At 49.2% G+C, this 17,899-nt stretch overlaps 2 protein-coding genes across 7 annotated transcripts in view; one reads left to right on the forward strand and one right to left on the reverse strand.

The window, feature by feature from the left end:
• The window catches only part of ATP6V1A (ATPase H+ transporting V1 subunit A), a 31,497-nt gene extending 21,873 nt beyond the window's left edge, over positions 1 to 9,624 (forward strand). For all 6 annotated transcript variants that reach the window (XM_080614319.1, XM_080614320.1, XM_080614322.1 and 3 more), the window contains 5 exons: positions 822 to 885; positions 1,632 to 1,835; positions 3,729 to 3,823; positions 4,960 to 5,131; positions 7,068 to 9,624. In XM_080614319.1, the coding sequence (XP_080470445.1) occupies positions 822 to 885; positions 1,632 to 1,835; positions 3,729 to 3,823; positions 4,960 to 5,131; positions 7,068 to 7,160 (628 nt within the window). In that variant the 3' untranslated portion in view covers positions 7,161 to 9,624. The remainder of the gene's footprint in view (positions 1 to 821; positions 886 to 1,631; positions 1,836 to 3,728; positions 3,824 to 4,959; positions 5,132 to 7,067) is intronic.
• Positions 9,625 to 9,792: 168 nt separating this feature from the next.
• DUSP12 (dual specificity phosphatase 12) lies at positions 9,793 to 13,050 on the reverse strand (the record flags this gene model as incomplete). Its single annotated transcript, XM_080614325.1, has 6 exons — positions 9,793 to 10,032; positions 10,444 to 10,630; positions 11,327 to 11,423; positions 12,393 to 12,511; positions 12,597 to 12,710; positions 12,800 to 13,050. 6 exons carry the CDS (start codon positions 13,048 to 13,050, stop codon positions 9,871 to 9,873), a joined length of 930 nt encoding a protein of 309 aa, XP_080470451.1. The 3' UTR covers positions 9,793 to 9,870.
• Positions 13,051 to 17,899: the final 4,849 nt, after the last annotated feature.

The following is a 17,899-nucleotide window of genomic DNA, read 5'->3' on the forward strand; positions in this document are numbered from 1 at the left end:
AGCTGTCACTGAAAAGTATGTCAAACCATGCTCACAGCAGGAAAAAAGGGGCAACTGGAGCAGCAGTGTGTGCGTCTGGGTGCATGATGAGTCGTGATTCTCTTGCTTAAATAGAGTAGAATTACATGGAGCAGCACATCTTAAGGTGCCGTGGGCGTGTGGTCTGCAGACATTGTTATAGGTGACATTGATTTGTATATCATACTGTGGGCAAGTGAACTTCCCACATGTTTTGAGGAGATGCTTCAGCATCTGTAAGAACACCTGGAGTCCATTTTTTGCTCTGCTTAGTTCTGCTGCCTACAGCATCCATACACAAATGAATTGTGCTTTTGAGCCAGATGTTAAGTATTTTCTCTCTGGTGAGGCGTATATTAAGGTGTCAGGCCCAAATGAAATTTAAGTAGTTATTGTATAGGTGAATATCTCAAATAATTTCAAATTGGGATATAGTTTTCTGTAGCATAATCATTACACTGTGTTTCACAGTGTTCTATCAGCACACTTGCTGAATCTGTTCCGATGGGGGTTGGTTAGATAATCCAAGCTGTAGTAACTTCCTGGAGCTAAAGCGACTGAAATCATACCTTGATACTGTCAGCCAGTCACTGATACAACTGTATTTCCTGGTGTATTTGATACAACACCTGTGTGGGTATGCATCAAACACTTTCTGCAGTGGAAGCTTGTGATCTGTTACTTGAAATCACGTTGGCTTTTGTGTTTTCTGTGATAACTGAGCTGTGCAGCCTCATGTTCAGTACTTCAGTTTAAACTGTGAAAGCAACTCTGATGATTCTTCCTTATCTCTTTCTGCTCAGTGTGTCTCCCCCAGGTGGTGACTTCTCTGATCCTGTCACATCTGCTACACTGGGCATTGTTCAGGTATGTCCCACAATGTTTCAGCTCTTCCATCCACTTCGTTGATCCCAAAATGATCGTGCTTCAGTGCATTTGTGCCAATGGCAGGAGTGTGAAAGCTTTGATTTGATACAGGCAGCTTTGTTAGGGTGCTTTGCAAAATGTTCTAACAGTGTAAAAGGTGACTTTACGAGATGGTCTCTGAACTGATGTGTTTGAAATCCCTTTGGAAGAGGAAGTGAAGATAGCAATTCCTTCCAATGCTGACTGCTCAAGAATATCTATGCTTCCTGATTGCTGCCCACTGAGCTGCACTTCAAATGTGGCTGCTCTTGGCTGAGATGGAAAGTGAATCACTCCTAATAGGTGCATTGAAACCACAAAAAAGTCCTCAGAGCAGATGACTGGGAGATTAATGTCTTTCAACTGCAGCCCTGCTTAAGGAAAAGGAGTTACATCTTATAGGTCCCCACTTAATTAGGCTCCAGTATTGACATTGTAGTGGCTGACTTCCTCCTCCTTAAGAGAAGTCTTAAGCTGAGTAAGTCTGAACTCAGTTCAGAAGGTACATCCTTTTTTGAGAAGTGTGTTCAAAAGTCACTGCTATAGGTAATATAAGGAAGGCTTTCTTTTTCTCTCTGAAGCTCTCATTTGTGATAGCCTTTGCCATATTGCTTTTGCTCAAACTTGCTTTCTGTACATATTGCCTTCAATTATTTTTGGTTCATATTTTATTTGGAACACTGGTTGATCTTTCTGGCTTTTGCCAGGTTTTCTGGGGCCTGGATAAGAAGTTGGCACAACGCAAGCACTTCCCCTCTGTCAACTGGCTGATCAGTTACAGCAAATACACGCGTGCCCTGGATGAGTACTATGACAAGCATTTTACAGAGTTTGTCCCTCTCAGGACAAAAGCCAAAGAGATCCTACAGGAGGAAGAGGATCTTGCAGAGATTGTGCAGCTTGTGGGGAAGGTGAGTAACCAGCTCTGAGGAAGTGTGGTGTCAATGAGCCGTCCTTCATTTCCTTACCACTAGTGCAGGCTTTAGATCGTGTCTTAGACCAGACTTGATGGTTACTGCATTGTGCAAAAAAGGCAAATGGCCACTGGGAGATGTCAGACTTTCCTGCCTCTAACCGTGCTTTATTCCAACTTTCTTCTTTTATGACTTCTAACAACAAAAGACTTTTTTGGATGAACCTTGGCTTGATGCTACTTTTCTCATGTAAATTAGTTTGCAGAGCATCTAATGCTGGAGTTAAGAAGCTTCTTCCTTTAATGCTCTTGTTCTGCTGAAACGCCCTTTGCTGTAACTTACAGTAGTAAGTAATTTTTGCAAGAGAAATGATGCAAACTGATCTTTACTGTTGAAGTCATCTGAAGGGTTACAGCTTATTAGAATCCATGTTGCCAGCTGCAGAACAGAGATGTTGGCATTTACAAGCTGACCTGTAAGAAACAGAAGCAATGCCTGCTTTTTCCAAGACCTGATGATTCCCTAGTTTCTCTGGAAACCTGTGATACAGGACATATGGCTCCACTTTACTGGCATTCTTTAATTTCCTTCATTCGCTTCACTGTTCTGGAGAGAAAGCTGAACTTGGACAGGAATATTTCCCTTGAGAACCCTCAAAAAATGGACCTAGTGGAAACTCTTGTGTTTCAGCTTAGCACTATAAACACAATTACTGACAGGTGCCCAATACATACTTAACAGTAACTTAATCCCATGAGGTTTGGGTGAACTGTGCTGATTTACAGGCTCGTAGTACTGTGTGGGATTTTGTATTAACTATAGTTATTTGGTGGGAGTTTTCTCCTGGTGCTTTCTCTATTCACTGATGATCCAGCTCAACCAAGATGAGGCCTTCACTACCTCTTGCCTAGCAGAGCTCTCTAGATGTGTCTTTGAAGGAAAGGAATGTGATCTTGGAGTCTTCTGTACTTTTCTATTTACAAAACTATGATCTAAAAGATTAGTTTACAGAGCAGGGTAGAATCAGTTCCGTGGTGGGGAAGGGATATTGATAAGCCAGTGCTTGCGACAAGGCACTATTCCCATGATAGAAGTACTGGAACTGGTGATCTTGATCTCAAAGATGGTACCTTTAACAGTTGAAGCCTGTGCTTGGCCAAAAAGTGCAACAAACCTTTAGAAAGGCGAAATTGTGGAGAAACAATCAGATACTTTTTTTTGTTATTAGCACTGATTTCTGTTAGCCTTTGTGTGAAAGAAGGTCCAAACTTCCTGTGCAGAAAGCAAGCCTGGGGTACTTGAAACTCAGTTTGCCCCTTTAGCAAAAGGACAGTGAAGGCAGAGGAGTGACCTGTGGACCTGGAGCAGTGTGCACCAGGGTTGTGGCTGTCCCATGGAGCATGACAGGCATTATCATCAACTCCTTTGCTTTTCTTGAATGCCAGACAGGGAAAGCCCATTGGTGGCTGTGGAGGCTAGCATCAAATCCTTAAGATTACTTAGTGAGATCTAGTTTTTCTTCCATGGACATAAGGATTCAGGGAGGTAAAAATGAATTGATTTATATAGGAAGGTGATGTTTCAACATACCTTGTAGCAAAGCCATGCGTGTTTTCTGTCTTGTGGCTTTCCCATTATATTAAAGGAAACTTCCTTTCCATTGTTTATCATCAAATAGACTTAGTGACTGTTTGGCCCATCTTAATTTGGCAATCAATGAAATTGGCTGGACTAGAGCAGGGAGTGAGAAATACCGCAAAGATAAAATTCTGCTGAAAGCTTAAGAGAGTGGGAAGAAAACAGGTACTGAAAGATACCAGTTCTTGGCCAGGACATACCATGTCCTTATGGAATGGAGTTCTAAACTAACAGTGTGCCTTATTCTTCTAGGCTTCCTTGGCAGAAACAGATAAAATTACTTTGGAGGTTGCCAAGCTGATAAAAGATGACTTCTTGCAACAGAATGGTTATACACCTTATGACAGGTGAGATCTGACTGGCTGCTCTGCTCTCTTAAGCCTGTGTAGTCTGCATATAGACAGCTATTGTAGTTGGAAATTGCACTCAGCATGCAAATGGAAAAGCCTGCTTAGGTAGGCCACTGAACAGCGTATTCACTTTGTCTTACCCAAGGCATGCAGACCCTTTCCAAATGCAGTCACACCCTTTGAGTTTCTCAGGCCCTCATCTGTCATTCAGTTAACCAATAGCATGTCCTCCTTATGAGGAGAGGAGCACTTTATTTTCAGAGACAACATCCAAAGTCTTCCTGGTTATTCTGGCCATAAATGGGGGATTGCAAGAATCTGCTTTCAGTTACTGTTGCATAATTCCTGAGTAAATTAGATGCATAGAAAAAAAAATACTGGATCTTTTCCCTAGTGTGATATTTATCCCTGTCTGCTTTGCTGCTTTCTATGCTATCTTTGTGTTTTTAAGAGCCTGACAAACGGGCCTTTTGTGCTTCATCTCACTCCCCTGCTCAGGTAGATCAGGTCTTCAGTACTTCATCACTAAAAATGTAGATGTCCATCATTCTGTAGCAGTGCTGGCCTTTGATTAGGTTCCTAGGGCAAGCATGCTTGTATGTGACAGGGAAGCACAGAAGTAGCATGATGCAGGGTATGAGGCACCTTCCATGGCAGTCATCCACCCATTAAAAATTGAGCTTTTTGTGTGTGGAGTGTTCTTGTCATAGAAACACTCCTTCTCCTGTGAGCAAAGAAACTTCAGAGCTGTCAGGTCATTCCAGGCTGCTTGGAGGAAGCCTGCTCCCATGATGGACAAAACAGGAAGGAGGAATTCTGTTGGCTGCTCTGGTGTTTTCCCTTTCTTGTTAGCACTGGCACAGATTGAAAAGTGAGGCTTTCTACAGCCATGGTTCCTGTTCTCTCCTGTTTTGCCCAGTGTTTGGGTGCTACTTCAGAAACCTCCCTCCAATATGATTGTCTTAGCCTATGATCTGCTTGTTTAAAAATGTGTCTTTTGGCAGTGTGTATTCAAAATGCCTGGAGTAATGCAGGCTAGTGCCCCTTCTGTCAGGTGAGAACTCAGAGTTGTGAAGGCAGGAGCCCTGTTAACTGTGATAAGATGCCTGATCAATCCTTTCCTGTCCTGTCAGGTTCTGCCCTTTCTACAAAACAGTGGGAATGCTTTCCAATATGATTGCATTCTATGACATGGCACGCCGTGCTGTAGAAACCACAGCCCAGAGTGACAATAAAATCACGTGGTCCATCATCCGAGAGAACATGAGCGAGATCCTCTACAGACTTACCTCCATGAAGTTCAAGGTATGTTTGGAAGGAACTGGGTTGTGCTCCTTTTTGTGAGCTTCCAGTGCCTCTGGAAGGCAAAGGTGGTCATCAGTTGCCTTAGATAAAGGTCTATGAACAGACACTTTCTGAATGCACTTAAGAACTGGTTTTAGTTTGTGAGCATAGGAATGGTCAGTACGGAAACCAGGCAGGTGATGCACGCTGCATAGCCTCAGCACTCCCATCTTGGAGAGTCTCCTCTATGTTACATGTGTCATGGTACTAGTACAAGCACCTTTCCTGTTTATTTGGGGGATTTGTGATAAACTTTTATGTAAAAAATCATAATATGTTCTAAGGAGAATTAGCAGATAAAAGCAGCCTCAAGTTTAAATCCAGGAATGTGGTAAAAAGTGAATGATAGAAATGTTGATGGCTTACTCTTAAATGGAAGTTAAGGAAAGAAATGCTAGTCTCCTGCAGTAATACATGATGTGTGCTGTGTTTGGCTTCAGGACTTAAGGTGGGTAACTAGGAGGAGGGGAAGGGAGAAGTAATTTCAGTGTGAGCTGAAGGGAAAACAAGTGCCTTGGAGCACCTGCTCTGGGTAACTTCAGAAGCCCATCTCCCTAGGGTATGGCTTTCCTAAAACTCATGCAGAGTATGTTGGTGTAGCAGGCCCTGGTAGGACAGTAACCTGTGATGCTGACTAAAGATGCTAAGAAACTGATGTTGAAGTAGCTAAGAAATAATCTCTGTGAAGAATAATGCTTACTCTGCTATAACTCTTATAAGCCATCACTGCAAATCTTTCAAGAACAAGGATCATAGGATAAAATTATGTTAAATTTAAGTGTTCTGGTGTGCCAATGGGTTCTGTTCCTGGAGGTTTTTTATTGCTTTGGCTTGTTTCTGCAGTAAGCAGATCCCTGGTATATATTCTCAGAGCATTAAGAACATAACAAGATGCACGTATGGACATGAGTTTCTTTGAGTGCTGGTTGTATAGAGACAGGGGAAGTAACAGCTTTTTACAAACCATGGCCAGAAGACATCTGGCATACGGCAGAATGGTGGACTGAAAAAGAGAAGCCAGGAGGAGAATACATGTTAGAGGAGCTGGCCCTCTAATACAGGAGTAGTTATGAAAGGAAAATTACATCCCTGGGTAACAGGCTAAAAGGCATGAGAATTTAAATGCCCTGCATCCTGCAGTCTGTGTGCTTTGGAGAGACAATGGAGGAGGATTGCATCCACGCATGTAAGTCCTCTGTGTTTCCCAAGAGCTGCACTGGCCCAGAGAAATGTAGTGCTGAGAGAGGAATGGTGAAGATACTGAGCAGGTTTCAGAGCCTGGCAGTTACTGCTTCTCCCAGGAAGGCCTTGCAGCCTCAGAGCAAAGCCGATTGTTACGTTTTTTGCCTTTGTCTTTCATGAAGAGTGTTCTGAGAAAATGAAGTGGTGCAAAGAGAGGTTCGAGCTTCTGATTGCACAATAAGATTTTAATTGGAACCAAGTGATCTCCGAGTGATGGCATCCCCTCTTGCACTTACACGGGATGCACCCCAGAAAGTACAGCAGAGCATTTCTGAATCACAGTGAGCCTTCCTCCACTTGGTTTGGGGATAGGAGTTCGTACTAACCACTGCAGCTCTTGAATCACGCAGCATTAACCAAGACCCTCTGTATTACTGAATCCTCTTCAAATCAGCTGCTTTCCAATAAAGTAACCATTGCTCATGAAAGAAAGTCTCTGTCCAGTATCCATCCTGCCTGCTCCCTGAATGTGGCAAGAGGATGAGATTTGAACCTTGTGGCTGTCAGTGAGACAGACAGGAGCTATCATGCTTGCTCTGCAGTTGGCAAGGGTTAATCCCAAGGGCAAGAAATGACAGCACTGGCAAAGCAGGGTTGTCTGAAGTACCCAAGGCTTTTCCTCATCGAGCTGTTTACTTGCTGTGTTATCTTTCAGGACCCTGTCAAAGATGGTGAAACAAAAATCAAGGCAGACTATGCTCAGCTGTTTGAGGATATGCAGAATGCGTTTCGCAGTCTGGAAGACTAGACTTGACCTCTGTGACCACTCCAGTTTGTCCTCTCAATTCCTCATCTCAGCTCCTCTGCTTCCCTACCTTACAAGAATGATGCAACAGTACTTGAGTTGATAAATAGACCTATGTTTTCCCTGTTCATACTCAGAGAGTGTCCTTACAAAACATTCCTCCTAATTCGTGTTTGGCATTGCTTTGTGTGTCTGAAATGGTGAGTGTTGTGTGAATGGGCCTGGCTGAGTGAAGAAATGCTGTTGTACACTTCTAGAGTGGGAAGAATTTCACTTTGCCTCTCCCAGCTCTCTTGGTAACTGTTCTTTCACCTTGGGATGTATCCAGCTGAGCTGTACTGGCAGAGGAGGTGTACATCTTAATGCAGTCACGCGGTACGTTCTGAGCTGGCAGGGGTAAGGGCATTTACATCTGGCGCTTTGCTAAGTGACTATCATGACATAGAACTCCCTGTTCTCAAAGAGGTTTTGACCATGTTCTGCTGATACATTGATACAACCAGAAATTCTTCACTACTCTGTCCCTTCTGCAGCCCTCAGCCAAGTCAGTTGGTGTTTAAACATGTAGTTCTAGATCTCTCCAAGAAGGGACTGACTAGAAGATGAGCACATACAAGTGACCAGTGTACTTCCGTACCCTGGAGAGATAGAGTTTTATCTTCCTACTTAATACAGATAGGACTGCTGGGCTCTGCATCAGCTAAAATCAAAGCCATAGGTGCTCAGCTTCCAACAGAATTTGACCTTCTTGCCTCCCACTCACCCCCTAAGATTTCATGACACTCAGCTGCTTTAGTTAGAGAAGCTTGTGACTGCTGCCATGTGCTGCAGGATGTAGATGGTAAGTTTGGAGATGCCATGCATGTGGACCAGGAAGGCAGTCCTTCCTCAGTGGTGCTCTGCCTCCCAGTGCAATGCCCAGGTCGTGCTAAGGAAGGGGAAGCATGTGCCCAGCCTTCCTCCTCCACCTGTGCTCACGTGGCCGGTTTGGCGGTAGCACAGAAGGTCCCTGGTTCTCATGTAAGAGGAATGTGTGATGCTAAACTGGGGGCGGGGGATGAATAGGGGGAAGGCTGGAAAGTACAAAATGTAGTTGCTCCTGCCATGTTGATGGCAATGTAAGAGAAACCAGTGACTTTGGCCTTGTGCTCTGGAAGCAGTCTTGTCAAGCAGCTGAAACCACTGCTTCTTGGGCTTGCTGACTGGCAAACTAGTAAGAGGTCGGGAATGAACATAGGGCAGCCTTTCTGTCACACTCCAGGAGCCCACTGCTGTGGAGAAAGACAGAAATGCCTGCATCCTCTCCAGTCTCTGCCTCGCTTGTGTCAGGTGGCATCCAGTGCTGCTTGCCTGCACCCAGCTGGCTTCCACCTGATGTTTTTTATTGCTTTGTTATGTCATCAAACAGTACCCAGAGTTGGTGACACCATGGTGGTGGCATGGCTGTGCGAGCATGAATTCTGCGCTGAGGTATTGCTGCCAGCTCTGAACAGTAGTGATGCAAAAGGATCTTGCACTATGGACCAAATGCTGCCACTTGCATTACAGTATCAACTTGCTGTTTGTTAGGGTAGAGCCAGGCTGAAAGTTAAAGGGATTAACTACTTCTGGTCCTCCCAAAAGCAAGTACTCCTCCAGCCGATATCCTGGTAGCGAATGGTTAAGTTTACAGCTCACTGAACTTCTGGTGTATGCTGCTTATTTTACCAATGAGCACGTGTGAATGAGTAGTCACTGTCCAAGCCCTTGCTGGATTCCTCATCGTTTGTACCCTTCACCACTGTACTATGTAGCATTTCATGCTAGAAACCAGATGTTCTTATCTCTTTAAATAGAGGATGTTAAAAACTTTACAGAAGATGTCTATGATAATGCAGTTCTAATATTTATTGTGCTGTACCTGGCCCTGAAGTGTGACCAGTTCAAACAGTTTCATATATATTTTTGTCTTTTTTGGTTTGTGTCTGTTTTCAGTGTTGAGATTCTGATGTTCACTGTGTTCTGCAGGTCCTCCTTCCACAGCTGTGGGAGGAACTAAAAGATGGGCAGAACCCCACCACCTACTTTATCTTGTATATTTCATAATGTATGTTGCAGGAAATTGTAAAAAAAAAAAAAAAAAAAGTATGTTGAAGTCAATGAAAATAAAATTGATTTAAAGTAGGTTTTATCTGTCCTCTTTTATTACATCAAACCAACCCTGTGCCCCTGTGGTATACACAGCATGCTATCAGGACAGCTCACAGGTTGCTTAAAACCTTACTACTTCATTTTAGGAATTGCTTTAAATCAGTCTGGCAGAGCCTTAAAGTATTTCTCTGCTCTGGAATATACCTCCTGAAATCTCTACATATGAACAGTGGACAAAGTGATTGGAACCTCTGGATGGGAAGATCACTGTGGCATTGCTGGCCAAAGCCCAGAAGTTAGCATTCTTTTTCAATAAGGCATTGAAACCACCTGTAAATAGCAGCACATAAAACAACGTACTGAGGCATTGTTGTACCTATTTTGACCAGTGTGTAACACCTCTTTGATGGAAATGTTTTGCTATTTTTATATACATATTAGAGATACAGCAAGCTTGAACAGAGCAGGTATGCAAGTAATCCCATGGCCTCACAAAGGGGTGGAGGGCACAAGCTCGGCCCTGGCAGATGCAGCCTGGCAGTTCCCTGTGGATGGTACAAAGTCCATTGACAGAAGGGGCAGTTCAGGTTTTGGCAGTGTGGAAGTTCCCAACCGGCAGCGTCCTCACTTCATCCACGCGACTTTTGTGGATCTGGAAGGCGGGTGTCACCCAGCGGCCACAGGAACACTGCTCACCCTGCCAGCTGAAGGAGCCCAGCTTTGACGTGCATTTGGGACACAGCAGCTGCAAGAAAAAAGCATGACCCAGTCTAAGGCACGTGCAGATGGAGAGCTACTTCAGTGTACTTCTATGGCACATTCATTGTGACCACCTCTGCAGAGCCAGGTCCTTCCCTTTAACACTTCAGAAAAAGTAAATGGACTGAAAAACTGACAAAAAAGCTAACCTGGCATGGCTGTTTAGCCCTAGGATATAGCAGGCAGCTGTGCTGGCAGAAGGGAGGGTATATGTAAGAATCTATTCACAAACTGGAAAATTCATGCCAGAAAGGCTGGTAGACCTCGGTCCTGGTGTGGGGGCTTCTGCATCAGGGAGCAGGAAACATCAGTTTGGAAACATCAGGGAGCAGAAACAGAACAGTTTGTTCTGCCTCTTAGAGTAAAATCCAAGACTAAAGCACATGCTGCCCATCACCTGTCCTTCCATTACTCCGAGCAATGCTGGCTCCATCCACTGCACAGGCTCGGTGAAGTAAGAGGTACACTTCTCACGGCTGTCACCACAAAGCTGAGCAGAGTCCGTTATCCTCTTGTGGGCAAAGGCTGTCGGGCCGCTTCCTTCTGTGTGGGACAGGATGCTGGAACTACGGAACAGAGCACGCCTGCACACCATGACACAGAGGGGAAAAAGAAGTGAAGTAATCGGGTTTTTACTGGGGAAACTACAGACAACAGGAAATAGGGACGTGGACCTCCTGACAGTAAATAAACAGGATTGCAAACCCTAAGGTTTGGGGTTGGTTTTGTCTAGTCTAGAAGGCACTGATTTCTTTCTTTACGTATCTAGTGATTTGTGTAGTTTTGGGCTCTGCCCCGCTTGTTGTATGCTATTATCTAGACCTGTTTTCAAACAATTCCTGCCTACAAAACCTTTGTGCTCATATATTTGAAGAAACCTACACCTAGGAAATAGCAGGATTGCTCAGTTTCACTTAAAGCAAGCCATGAAAGGTAGTTAAAATGCAGTAAACCTACAAATTTACCAGAAGTTTCTTCTAGAGAAACTGACTGTCAAAAACAAACTAGAAGTTATGGTCTCAGAGCAAGCTGCTCAGAGCCAAGTGGGATTATGCTGGTCCATAGGAGGCAGCAGATCAGACTGCACAAGTGCCACACAACCCCAAGGAACAAGAAATTCTATTTCATAAGATTTGTCTGATTTTGGGGGCACACATGGCACAGAACCTTGGGCAAGAGCTCATCCCTGTCCTGTCAATGACAATGATTTACACAGACTATTTTTCTCTTGAGTCCATTACAAAATTACATCTTATGGAGAAATAGAGAAAATTCAGTACCTGCATTTCCTGCACCTGTAGAGAACCTCTGTGTTTGGAGTCTGACATATACTGGTTGGATCAACAGCAAAGACCTCTTGGGGCAAGTCTTGAAGTTCTGCAGAGGTGTCAGTACCAAGCTGTGAATCAGCCGGATGCAGCTGTGCTGCATGTGGGACAGGACAGCACTGCACCTCTGCCCCAGCACGCACAACTCACCTTCATCAGATCCATTTGTCCACACACCAACTCCATTAGATAAGGTGAAAATGAAGGAGCCTCACCTCATCACACCTAAGACTGGGATTCACTTAATACAAGGAACCAAGATCTAGACTTCAGCCTTAACAAGGGTGAAATAGTTGCATTTTCCTTTATGTTCTTACTTAAACATGAAATAAAGGCAGAGAAGGAGTTAGAACAGTTCTGCCAACCTTTCAGGGCACACAAGTCAGCTTATGAACAGGGACTGCTAAGCAGAATGACATATAAGGGGAGACAGCACTGTCATGCTGAACACACAACACTTGGATCCTGCAAAAAAGCTATGCATTATGATTGTATTGTAAGATTACACATCTGCACACATTTCTACTGCAGTCACCCTTGGCAAATCAAACTGTAAAAGTTTACTTCATATCTTGATTTTTGAGCTCTGTCTCACTTCTGCATTTGCCAATTTTGTTATTGTTGTTCACTTCTTTTTAGAGGATGTTCACTTTGCTCAGCCAGGTACATAAAAATCAGGAAACAAACTGACCTTTACCATTTCTGCATTTTGCTAAGGAGAGCAGTTCCTTACGGACCTCATTTCTCAGGCATCTCCCAGAGACACATTTTTTCCCCACTGATGAGCTGGAATTCTTTAGGGCCAGTACAACGTCACTGTTTGCCTAGCCAACCCAATTGCTTTGTGCGCAATACTCCAAGTCAACCACCTCTGACACGGCCTTCTGTGTTCCCTTTAGGATGGACTTGGTCCCAGAGGGACCAACCTCCCTGGGACACTGCCCGACGCCTGTCTCCACGCACCCGCCAGAGCCCAAGGCCGATGCCCGCCGAGGCGCACCTCGACCCCGCCACTCACCGGGATACCTCTCCGTGAGCATCTGCAGCCGGTACCGCTTGTACAGGGCGCTGCTGCTGTCCACGGCGCAGCCCATGGCCTCGTAGAGCTTCAGCTGCGCCTGGAAACCCGGGTTCATCCTGCGGCGGGGCGAGAGGAGAGCGGGCTGAGGGGACAACGGGCGGGCGGGGAGCGGCGAGGGGCGAACGGGGACAAGAGACCCACTCGGCGTCGGGTTTGGCGGCCCTGACGGCGGCGTAGGCCTCTTCCCAGCCGAGTCGCTGTGTCTTCATGAGGTAGGCGGTCACCACGGCCACGCTGCGGCTCACCCCGGCGTGGCTGCAAGGACGGGACAGGACAGGCTAGGCTGTGAGGAGCGCCGCACGGGGGGCGGGAAGCGACCGGTCCTCAGCCGCCTCGGCGCTCACCAGCGGACGAGGGCAGCGCCGCCGCCCGCCCTTGCGGCGCCGATGAAGGCGGCGCAGTCATCCAGGCGGCTCAGCAGGTCGGCGTAGGGCTCGTCCAGCGCCCGTACGTGCATGGCTCGCACCCCCGGCACGGCCGGCGGCTCCTCCGCGTCCACCGTCAGCACCGCCACCACCCCCACCGCCGCCAATGCCTCCGGGGACGAGCACGCCTCCGCGCCGCCCACGTAGAGCCCCGGCAACACCGGCACCATCCCGCCGGCCGAGCACGCCATGGCGCCAGGCCTGGTGCGAAGGGGAAGGGCGGCGCGCATGGCAGCTGCCGAGGGCCCTGTGGCGGGGCCCGCGTTGCCGGCAGGGGGCAGCCGGGAGCCGCTGGTGGCGGTGTTGGGGGTTATCACCCGTGCACCGCCCCTCCAGGGATGGGCCCGAGGAACCATCAGTGGGAGCCGTGCCTGCACAGGTGAAAGGCAGGTGGGAGCCACGGAGGGCACCGCTTTAGTTATCCCTCAGCGGTATTTATGTAACGTCCATAAGAACCCTCACACATCTGCGGGTACCGGTGGAGCTTTCTCCTGCTGGTGTCCATAGGTGTGTGTCTTCACCTCATCCTTTTTAAAACTAAAGGGTTTCCTGCCTCCCTGTCCTGTCTCCTTACACATGCTCACAAAACAAATACCATTAAAGAATGAGAACCCATTTGCAGCACTGTGTGCAATTCTGGTGTCCTCAACATAAGGAGGACATGGAGCTGTTGGAGCAAGTCCAGAGGAGGCCATGACAATGATCAGAGGCTGGAGCACCTCTTTTATGAAGATAGGCTGAGAAAGCTGGGACTGTTCAGCTCGGAGAAGAGAAGGCTGCGTGCAGACCTCAGAGCAGCTTCCAGTATCTGAAGGGGGCCTACAAGGATGCTGCAGAGGGACTCTTCATCAGGGACTGTAGTGATAGAACAAGGGGTGATGGGTTCAAACTGAAATAGGGGAAGTTCAGGTTAGGTATAAGGAAGAAGTTCTTCCCTGTGAGGGTGCTGAGGTGCTGGCACAGGGTGCCCAGAGAAGCTGTGGCTGCCCCATCCCTGTCAGTGTTCAAGGCCAGGTTGGACAGAGCCTTGGGTGACAGGGTCTAGGGTGACATATCCCTGCCCATGGCAAGGGGGTTGGAACTGGATGATCTTAAAGTCCTTTCTAGCCCAAATCATTCTGTGATTATATGAAAGCAGAAAGGAGAAGAGAGGAGAGGGAAAGGGAAGGGAAGAGAGGGAAGGAGAGAAGAGGAGAGGAAAAGGGGGAAAGACTCCTTTCTAGAGTCCAAAGCCTGTTTTATAGTGTCCAAAGCCTCCTTTCATATCCTCCTTTTGACTATCCAAAGTCTTAGGTTTTGCTTCATAAGCCTGATTTTTGGCTTCAAAGCCTCATTTGCGGGGTCCGAAGGCTCAGGTTCAGTTTACAAAGCCTCCTTTTCAGATTCCAGGATTTCATTTTTTAGGATCCAGCCAGGCATCTTCTGGATCCAAGCAGGATCTTGAGTGTCCAAACCCTCATTGGAGGGTCCAAACCACTCTTGTAGGGCTCAAAGCCCCAGTTTATGTCCCAAAGCCTCAGTTTTAGGGTCCAAAGCTCTGATTCTACTGTTGAAAGACTCCTTTTGGGCTCCAAACCCTCGTGTTAGGGTACAAACTGTCCTGGTTTCAGCTGGGATAGAATTCTCTTCCTAGTAGCTGGTACAGTCTGAACCTGACTCCCTTTAGATCACCACAAAGAACCAACTTTGATACCACCAGCCAAGTGCAGTGGTGGTGGAATCTGGAACTGAACTCAGTATGCAACAATCCCACAGCACATACCATCCATCCCTCCTGCCCACAGAGACTGCTGTGACACAGAGAGCCCTGACTTGTGGACCAAATGAACTCAACCAGCTTCCATGGGGATGCTCCATAGACTAAGGGAATGCTACCTCTGTGTGTGTGTGTAAGTATATGTATATCTCTATCAAAGTGTGAAGTGTGAAACCTGGCATGACATGAAAGGGGTGGATACTGTCCTGGTTTTCGCTGGGATAGAATTCTCTTCCCTGTAGCTGGTGCAGTGCTGTGTTCTAGCTTTATTCTGGGAATAACACTGATAACACACTGATGTTTTAGCTGTCGCTCAGTAGCACTTACCCTGCTCAAGGCCTTTTCAGTCTCTCATGCTCTGTCAGTGAGGAGGGGCACAAGAAGCCGGGAGGAAGCAGAGACGGGACACCTGACCCAAACTAGCCAAAGCGAGGAGTTACCCAGAAGGCCCAGATTGCTGCTCGGGTCAGACTGGGTATCAGCCAGTGGGTGCTGAGCAATTGTATTGTGCATTACTGCTAGTTAGTGGTTTTTTTTCCCCTGCCTAGTCTTATGCTCTGTCCCCTTTAAACCACGACAGTTCTACAGCTTGCTCCAGCTTATCTTGTTGCTCCAGGTTTGTTTTTTAACTTCATGATTTTGTTCTTGGCTGGCCCTGGAGCTATTGGGTCCGGTCACAGGACCGAGTGTTGAGCTGGCGGGATTTGTGTTAATAGTGCACAGTGTAGGGAACGCAGGAATCTTGTTTAGACTGAAATAAGATGAAGCACTTGATGTGATGGAGCCATCACTTTATTGCGGGATTGCGGGATGAAGGATGCTGCGAGCGTGTGGGTGTGGGGAGCACAGCGCGGCTGCTGCGGGGCTCAGCGGTTGGTCTCCAGCGAGATTGACTCTGCCGGTCCCCCAAAGGACGTCGAGCCGCGTTACCCAGGACCAGCCCCCGAGGGCAGCACGGGGAAGGCTTGATCGAGCCCTCCGCTGGGGGGGGGGGGGGGGGGGAGGAAGGGGACACGACACAGCGGTTTGCCCGCGATGAAAAACGGCGGCGCGGGACGAGCGGAAGGGACGGGGTCCCAGGAGGCCGAGCACCGCCGGGAAGCGGCGAGGCCGCAGAGAAAAGGGATCAAGGGAGGAACAGGCTCCCCGCGGAGAGCTCGGACGGGGAGCGCTGCTGTTCGCCCGCGGGGATGCTGCTCCCGGGCGGGGACCGCACAAGCCCGCTCTTGGGGCTGCGTAGGACCCGCTTCGCCGTTCCACGGGCTCCCCCGGCAGCTCTGTCCGGTGGCAGCGGGCGCCCGGGGAGCGCGGGGGCACAGCCGTTGACAGCTGGGCCGCGGCCGGCGGCAGCAGCAACAGGCGCGGTGGCGGAGGCATCTCTCGGCGGCCCAAAGTCCTCCCTCCGCCGCTCCCCCCGCCGCTCCCCGCGATACTGCCCGCTGCCTCACCCCAGCACCCGGGGCCTCCTCCCGGCCGCCCCGCGGGGCGCTCCGCGCCGCTCCGCTCTCCCGCTACTGGCTGTGGTGGCGGTGGGCGAGCAGCCGCAGCTGGGTCTGGCGAGGCAGTGCCGCCCCCTGTCGCTCCCCGGCCATTCCCGCGACCTCCGAGCTCCCGGTGCGCCTGCGGAGGTACCGGTACCGGCATCGGGAGAGCGGTCGGGCAAGGTGCCCGTGGTGCTGCTGTGGTGGGCTGAGCCGTTGGCCCATCTGCGCTGCGGGACCGGCGGGGAGCGGCACGCCGCTGAGCCGCGGCCGGGTAAAGGCGGTAACGACCCGGCTCCGCTCGGCCCGGAGGGGCCCGTGGGGGCTGACGGGGGCTCCGCGCGCAGCGGCCGCGGCCGCGTGTGGCGCACAGGGCAGGAGGAGGAGCCCCTGCAGCGGCTTTACCGCGTGGGACCGCTGCTGGGGAGCGGCGGCTTCGGGTTCGCGTATTCAGGGGTCCGCTTGTTTGACAGCGCCCCGGTAAGTGGCGGGGAGGCTGCGGGTCGGGGGCAGCTCAGCCCAGCGCTGCCCTTGGCTTGCAGGTGGCGATCAAACGCGTGGCTCGGGAGCGCATCTCCTCGTGGAGCGAGCGAGAGAGTGTGGGGGCCACCGGGACAGCGCGGGGCAGGGCGGGCGGGGGTGAGTCGGTGGGGCCGGAGGGGGGGAAACCGGGACAGCGCTAGGGGAGCGGGAGTGGAGTCACCGGCAGACGCGGAGCATCCCGGGCCGGGGGTGCCCGGTACAGGCGGGGCCGGAAGGGGGCACCGGCGCATTCCCAAAACGAGTCTGGGATTCCATGATTACCTGGTCTGAGAATCTCGGTCACTCTCCACTTCTCGTAGGTGGATGTGACGCCCTGTTCCATTGCCCAGGTTGAGCTGTGACCCCTTGCATGCTCTACCTCCGGACGACAGGCACTGAGGAAGAGCAGCCCGCGAGGGACCTCCCTGAGCCGGCTGGGCAGAGGCTGCTTGCCCCGTGGTGACTCCCGAGGCACCCCTGGGTGCCCAGTGGCCATGGCACGATGCTACTGCCATCACAAAGCCGTGGCAGTCGCTGTGGAGATGCCCATTGTGAACAGGGGCCCCCACAGTGACCGTGGGGTATTTAAGGAGAGAGAGCCGTGGAGTAACCAGTGCAGAGGAGATATCTCCCTCACGAGGTTGCATCTCCCCTGGCTGCCCTGCGGATCAAGGTACATGTAGTGTTCAAGGTGCCTTAAGTTTCTAGGATACCTTAAAACTTCATCTGCATACTGACTCTCTGGTTAGTGGTCTCTGGTGTACAGGAGCATAGCCTGCAGTGTATGAACATCCAGATCTTGCTCCCACAGCCGAATAGACTGCCACATTGGTGGCACCGTACTGGAGCTCACCCTGTGTGATGCCAAGCACCAGCTTTCTATGAAGGCACCTTAGGCTTAGCATCAGGTCTGGACATTTGCAATTGGTTTGTGGGTCACTCAAGAGTGCTGTCCAGTGAGGCTTTACACAGGTGGAGTTTTAGGTGGGTAATTAAGTGAGGATATCCATATTGGTGGCACTATCCTGAAGACACCATGTGTAGGACATGCCCAGCTCCTGGTTTCTGTCCTAAGATGTTAGGCTTAGGAGCAGGGTCTGGACATCCACGCTTAGGGAGCTGGTGTCTCAGTCACCTAAGGATGCTGTCCAGTCAGGCTTTACACAGATGGAGTTTTAGGTGGGGAAGGATATTCATATTGGTGGCACTGTTCCAGAGAGCACCTTGTGTAGGGCATGCCCAGCTATTTCTTTTTATCCT

Source organism: Psittacula echo, assembly GCF_963264785.1.
Source record: "Psittacula echo genome assembly, chromosome: 3".
Classification (NCBI taxonomy): Eukaryota; Metazoa; Chordata; class Aves; order Psittaciformes; family Psittacidae; genus Psittacula; species Psittacula echo.